At 58.6% G+C, this 6,871-nt stretch overlaps 1 protein-coding gene across 1 annotated transcript; it reads right to left on the reverse strand.

The window, feature by feature from the left end:
• Positions 1-1,280: 1,280 nt before the first annotated feature.
• Positions 1,281-2,912, reverse strand: MYF5 (myogenic factor 5). Its single transcript, XM_056341303.1, has 3 exons — positions 2,307-2,912; positions 1,744-1,819; positions 1,281-1,611 (listed from the first exon to the last, which is right to left on the reverse strand). The coding sequence occupies exons 1-3, from the start codon at positions 2,811-2,813 to the stop codon at positions 1,418-1,420; spliced, it is 777 nt and encodes a 258-aa protein (XP_056197278.1). The 5' UTR covers positions 2,814-2,912; the 3' UTR covers positions 1,281-1,417.
• Positions 2,913-6,871: the final 3,959 nt, after the last annotated feature.

Raw genomic sequence — 6,871 nt, forward strand, 5'->3', positions numbered from 1 at the left:
ATGTCCCCTCAGCGTGCTGGGCTTCCTTCATCCTCAGTTCAGGAATGCTGCCAAAGAGCAGTCAGGTGGCAACTTTTGGCAATGTGACTAAGCTGGGCTGGGTTCAAGTGAAAGATTTATCAGAGGTGAAATACCACTGCCAGGCCTCTTGGCCACCCAGTGCTAACAACATAAACACAAATGGCAAATACATCCTTACCCACATTAGCGAGGTGTATATCCCTTCCCAAACAGAGTGTTTATCATAGGAGACATTTCTGGGTGCACTGAAGGAGCCCATCTCCCCATCTCTCCACATATCTTTTTTTTTTTTTTTTTTTTTTTTGGGGGGGGGGGGGGGGGTAGGGCTAGAAAAGTTTTGGATTACAACTGGAGCAGTGCAAAGGGCTGGAAATTTTTCATGGTAGAAAGACTTAGATTTAGTGCCTGGAAGGAAATACTTGTTAACTCTGAAGCTCATGAAGACTTGACCTGGCTATTTCTAGACCCACGTAAATAGAGTAATGAATTTTCATCCTGGCTGGTGGGACCAAATTCATTAGGAATCTGAATATTGTGAAATGTACCTTGTGGATTGTGAAAGAGGTACTTGTGGTTTGTTCTTACTAACTTTACTAAATTTGTCTCTGCTAGGGCCCCAAGAGTGACTGAGAGTAAAATTCCCCAACAGAGTATCTGAGCTAGATCATACAGACATTTTACAAAGGAGAGTCACCATGCAATTTTAGGGCCATAAGTGTTCCATCTTCATACTCAGAGAAAGAAACAAGGTCTCTGACAAGAAGGAGAAAAAGTAAAAAAGGGAATATGGCTGAAATACTACTTGTACTCTGGCAGAAAATAAAGGAAACTGCCCATAGCAGTACAGGAATGGACGGAGAATTTGACCCTCCACATTTCTGTCCCTCCATGAGCGGTCTCAGAATTCTAACACCCACTGGTGACGGGAGAAACAAGCTCCCAGGCCCCAGCCCGGCCAAGCCGCCGCATGCCCTGGCCCGGCCCCGCCGCGATGGGACGGGTCCCCCCCCGTGCCGGCAGGGGCCGCGGCCGGGGCCGCACACGGATGCTGGCGGACTCCCCGCAGCCGGGTCTCGCTGCCCTCCCCAACACCCGGGCATCCACTTAAAGAACCAGCAGGCCAGACAGCTCTCGTACAGCACGTTTTATTTGCAGCGGGGTTTCCAGCGTAGCGCGTGTGCCCCGAGCCTCCGGGTCTGGCTGCCCCGGGGGGAACCCCGGGCCGGGGCGCTTCGCCCCCAGCCATGGAGGGAGGCGGGCCAAGCGGCGCCGGCGCGGCCCCCCTCGCCCGAGGAGCGTTTGCAGGACGCGGCCGGGCGAGGGGGGCGGCCCCGGCAGGAGGGCAGCGGCGCCGGAGGCGGCGGCAGGCGCGGGGGTACCGTCCTCCCCGGGCCCCTCATAGCGCCTGGTAGGTCCGTCGGGGCGGCGGCGTCCCGGGCGTCCCCGGCCCCGAGTCGATGCTGGCGCTGGGCGAGAGGGAGTCGGCGTCGCGAAGGGGCAGCCCCGGCTCCTCCGCCGGGGAGAGGCGGTCCACGATGCTGGAGAGGCAGTCCAGGCTGGACAGGGTGCTGCTCTGCTCGGCGCCGTACCCTGCGGCCGGGGACGGCAGCGAGTTACGGCCGGGTTCTGCGCTGCCCTCCCCAGGGGCCGCGGGGAGCGGGGCGGCCCCCGGGCCCCCGCCTGCACCCCCGGCGCCCGCGGCTGCCGGCGGGTCGGGCTTACCGTGGGCCATCTCGGGGCAGTAAACGGCGTCGAAGCTGCTGCCTCTCGCCGACCAGACGGGGCTGCCGCAGTCGGCCTGCAAGACAGCGAGGGGCGAGTGCCGGCCCGGCCGCCCTCACCCCCGGGCCAGTGGAGTGCTCCCCACGGGGGAAAGGGCCTTAAGGCCCGGCGGGGAGGGAGTCCCGGCGCCCGCGAGGGAGCGGGACAGCGGCGCCCCGGCCAGGCTGCCGCTGCGGCAGCGTCTCCCCCTGCGCCCCCCTTACCCGTCTGCGCGCCGCGCTAAGCTGGGGGGAACGACGAGGACGAGCCCCCGGGAGCTTGCTGGGTGCCCCCGGCAGCATTACCGCCCCCCCCACCCCCCCGCATCCCCGGCAAGCCCGTGTGCACGCTCAGTGTTACATCTGACAAGGGGCCTGTTTTAACGCAAACCGTCCACCTTCTCCTGATGTCTGGCTGCGTTCGGCCCGTCCCACACCCATGGGACCGGACGCGAGGGTGAGGGGGACCTGCCCGCGGGCCTTCCTGGGGTCCCCACAGCCCCATCACTTCTGCCTCTCTCTTACCATCCCATCGGAGCAGCTGGAAGTGGGGCTGGTCGGTTCGGAGCAGCTCTGTCCCGGCAGATGATAGTAGTTTTCTACCTGTTCCCTCAAGAGCTCCTGGAGGCTCTCGATGTATCTGATGGCGTTTCTCAGGATCTCAACTTTGGGGAGTCTTTGGTTGGGGTTGGCAGTGGTGCATCTCTTCAGGGTCTCAAAAGCCTGGTTCACTTTCTTCAGCCTCCTCCTCTCCCTCATGGTGGCCGCCTTCCGCCGGTCCATTGTGGTGGATTTTCTCTTGCAGGCTTTGCAAGCCCACATGAGGCAGTGGCCGGCCTGGTGGTGGCCAGTGGGAGCTCGGACATGCTCTTCTTCCTCGGAGCAGGCGGGCTCGGGGGGCTCGGGGGCGCCGAAGGGAGGCAGGTCCCTGGGCTCAAAATCCTCGGGGAACTCGCCCTCCGGGGAGGAGAGGCAGGAGCTGTCATAGAAGAGTTCGGACGGGGAGAACTGGCAGCTGTCCATCACCTCCATCCTTGCCGCAGAGGCGTCAGTGTGGGCCAGCAGCCACGGGCTCTCGGCGAGGCGCTGAGGCAATTTCCTCAGTAATTAGCGACCTGAGACGAAATGTCCTTCGGCTGATGCGGGGGGCCCTTATATATACATGTAAAGGGAGGCTGGTCCGCAGCGGCCAGTCTTTATTAGCATATCCCACCACATCCCCTACTGGGGGCTGTCTGGGCAAGCCCCCTCTAGTCCCCAGGAGACAATTTGCTCCGCGCTGCTCCTTTGGAGAGTCGTGAGCTGGGCACTTCTGTAATGACCGACCTCCCCACAACTCGTTTGCCACATCTCCGGAGTTTAAATCAAGTCTGGGAATTTGCAGTTTTGGTATGGAAAGAGAAAGAGGGGCAGTGGGCGCGCACGAACCGCTGACATTTCCTGCAGAGCCGTTCCTCGTCCCTACGCTCCCATCACAGGCTGCCGCGGGAGGGGCACCGGCTCTCCCCGCAGGGGGGTTAGCGTAGAGCCCCTCCATAGCACCTACAGTGTCTACTTGCCTATATTTATTCCCCGCAGCCTGTGGGCCAGGTCTAACCTGAAGCAATTTACGCGTCCCTTCAGACCTAAGATTTGCTCGTTTATGTTGAGGAGTGCTTTGTCCTGGAATTAAACTTGTGTCACCAACCGTCTAAATTTACAAACCGAGAGACAAAAAATGCACATCTACCTGTGGCCAGGAGTGCCAGGGAGGGGGGAAACCCGGATTTCAGTGCTGTTGGATCGGGCCACAGGGAAAGGTACTGACAAAAGAAAAGCGTACGTGTTTGCTCCGAGACAAATCCCCTTCCCATTCCTTCTCCTGCTCGTGTGACCTGGTGCTGCTAGAGACACAACAGTCGAGCAGTGCCTCGGGCTTGCTAATTTTCTGCTTTCAGGCAAACTTGTACCGTTACAGATGCGTCCCAGCTGCCAGTGCAACAAACCCCTCCTGGAAGTGTAAAATTTCTAACCCCGCAATCCCTAAGTAACTTTACACAAGTCGGGGACAAAAGCTTTGCAGAGCTCCAGCCGCAGCAGTAGCTGAGCGGAGCGGTGCGAGGGTCATTAGAGTGGTAATGAAGCCATTTAACAGGCATTTGCTAACGCGCAGGAATCCTTTGGTTTCATCCAGGTGGCTTTTGTAGTTGAGGAAAATATTATGAGAAGGCAAAGGAAACCTTCCCTACCTGGGAATAAAATTATGTGACCTAGGTTAACTCAAACGGAGAGCAAGTGACCCAGCAGCGGTTCAAACTCTACGGAGCCAGTCTGTGTGCCCAGGAAAAAGCCGTCTACAAGTAGCCTCTCTCCGGGAAGAGGTAATGCGGCGGGCATGGCGAACCGGTTGTCTCAAGGAGCCGCTCTTCAAGTGAGCAAGGCGGGCAGGCAAGCATCTCCCCAGCGCACACGGCTGGAAAGCCGTCCCAGCCGCCCGGGCGAGGCGGAGTGCGGCCGGTAGTGGCTGCCGGGGCGACCCGATCTGCTCCTTCCCGCCCCCCAAACCCCAAAAGGTAGATTTCCACTCCTAGGCTGAAACTTTTCCTAAAAAAATCCCATGCACACACCTTGCTTCCTGCGAGCGGATGCATAATTATCTAAAGGCTGGGGAAGGCTACATCTGCACTGCTTCGGTTTATTTGGGGCCATAAACGGGGGGAACCCCCTTTGAAATGAATACTGTAGGAAAAGCACAGCGTTGATAATGGAGTAAAGTTACAGGAAAGGGAAAGCTCAGGATTTCAGGCTTCTGCCGCTCCGAGGTGCAGGTTGGAGTGTAGTTGGGCCACGTCTAAGACGGGGCAGTTCCCTATTGTTTTCCTAAGAAGCCGGCCGTCGGAAGGCTCTGCTCGACGGTAACTTGAACTCTTCGCTGGGCTGTGGTGTGCAGACACACACTCACACCTTTTTATTTACCACATTTGCGCTGGCTAAAATAGACCTGTTTACAGATTTATGTTTTGCGCACAAATAAACTTGATCTTTAAAGTGCCGGTTGCGGTTCTGCTCAGCTTTCAGGGGTTTCTCTTCAAGCACGCACTGTGGATATCCCGGTGCACAATGCCAGCCCCCTCCGTCCCGCTCTGCCGGCGTGCAGAGCTTTAGCTCAGTTTTAACTCTTAATCCAGCAGGGCTGGGGTTGTTGGAAAACGTGCCTTTTCCCAAAAGTCTTTGAGGACTTAGGAAAATTTGTTTCCTTTCCCCTTACATATTTTGGGGGAAGGGGAAGAATGGATGGAAAAGCCTGTCAGGAAGAAAAAAAAATCTGTAATTAGTATCCCTTAAGAGCTCCCGGCTCCTCTGGTAAAGTGATCTCAAAACAAATTTGCAAAAGTGCAGTAGGCGAGTGAAACTAAAGAAAGGGGAGAGAAAACACAAACTACAAGGCTGGCTGGGGGCGGGGGGGGGGGGGGGAAGGAAAATAATGCTGCATTTCAGGAGGCTCAAGTCCGGAAAACGGGAAACAGCTTGAGCATCGGACCTTGCCTGCTCCTGTGGACGGGCAGAGAGAAAATGGTGAACGTGTCAGGACCTCTTTAAACAGTGTTGCTCACCCCAACCGTCCCCGCTCCGCAGCAGTTGCCGTGCCGCACCTATTGGTGGAGGGATTCAATCCCATGTGGGGACCATTTGCGGAACGTGCTATCTCTTTCCAACCCCCATATTTAAGCAAAGAAAATCCGACCGGAACCGTAAATTACCGGGCCGGGGGGTGAGCGGTGTTGGGGGCCCACCTGACACGCCTCGCCGTACCCGTCCCCGGCCCTGCGGAGCGCCCTCGGCCAGCACCCCGCACCTCCCCCAAAAATGGCCCAGTGCCCCCGCAGACCGCCGGAGTCGACGCCTGGGCCCCGCTGCGGGACAGCAACCGGCAGCCAGAGCGTTATTCGGGGGCGCATTTCATTCAGCCACGGGCGCGGGGAGCCGCAGCGAGCCCCCGCCTGTCCCCTCCCGCGGCCGGGCCTCCGCCGCGCCGTCCCGCCGGCAAAGCTGTTTCCCAGTTGGGCTGGTGGGGTCGGGCGCTTCCAGCCGTGTGAGAAACGTTTTGTTCCCCCCAGCGCTGGGAACCGTGCGCACCTAAGTAAACACATTAGTACCTGCCAGAGGGATTTGTATAGGAGACAGCTGAAGAAGGCATTGGCCTCTGCTGGCACCCTGGGACTCCCAGGAGAGATCAAAGGGACACGAGGGGGTTTTTAGCAGCCTTGAGACTGGGAAAAGTTGCTAGTTCCTGCTATCGGAGGGACGTCCCAGCGAGCACATGGTTCAGTTATTCAGCCTCCTCCCTCTCCTGCCCCCTGCTCCCCAGCTCGTTCTCCACAGAAAGGTGGAAGCTCCGGGAAAATCGTACGGGCTCCCCAAAGCAGCAGCGATCCAAGCAGGAATTTTCCCCGTGGAAATACCTGCTGGGCTGACGCCTGCCCGCCCTGCCTTCGACCTCCGAAAATAACCCGAACCCGCTGCCCGCCTCCCTCTCTGGGTTGCCGGCGGTGTTACGGAGGAAGATAAAGACGCACAATAAAAAAAACCACCCAGGCTTTCAGCGCTCGGTCGCGTCACTTCAGAGGAGAGCGGTGACAAGGCAGCGGCACGGCAGCCCCCCCCGTCGCCCCCAGCCACGGCTCCCCGGCCCCGCAGGCAGCTGTGGCGGACGGCGGTGCGGACGGGCGGGGCCCGCCGGTGCTCCCGCACCCCTCCTCCTCTGCCGGGGGGCGAGCAGGTGGCTCCCGGGCGGAGCAGAGCAGGTAGAGTCGAGGGAGGCCGGTGCTGAGCACGGGCTTCCCGGGAGCGGCGGGCCAGCCTGCACCTCTCGCGTTAAATGAACCGCAGCGGGGCCGGGGGGGGGGGGGGGGGCACTAGGGTTCGTGTAAAAACCTCGATGACTTAGTGTGTAGCCCCTCCGGAAAAAGGCTTGATTAAATCACAAACCTCTTGTCCTTACCCAGTTATTACCCTTTGATTCTGTGATCCCAGGGCCCTGTTTGCTTTGGCTGGGGACTTAGGTAAAGATTATCCTTATTAATATCAAACACAAACATTTTAATTGCAAA

The sequence above is a fragment of the Falco biarmicus genome, chromosome 5, assembly GCF_023638135.1.
Source record: "Falco biarmicus isolate bFalBia1 chromosome 5, bFalBia1.pri, whole genome shotgun sequence".
Taxonomy (NCBI): domain Eukaryota; kingdom Metazoa; phylum Chordata; class Aves; order Falconiformes; family Falconidae; genus Falco; species Falco biarmicus.

What these genes read in the sequence shown, in the direction of transcription:
- MYF5 (XM_056341303.1), bottom strand. Translation starts at nt 2,813, where the DNA reads ATGGAGGTGATGGACAGCTGCCAGTTCTCCCCGTCCGAACTCTTCTAT. An exon ending in CCAGCTGCTCCGATGGGATG is followed by an intron (nt 1,820 to 2,306) that starts GTAAGAGAGAGG and finishes GCTGTCTTGCAG; the next exon opens with GCCGACTGCGGCAGCCCCGT. An exon ending in CTGCCCCGAGATGGCCCACG is followed by an intron (nt 1,612 to 1,743) that starts GTAAGCCCGACC and finishes CCCCGGCCGCAG; the next exon opens with GGTACGGCGCCGAGCAGAGC.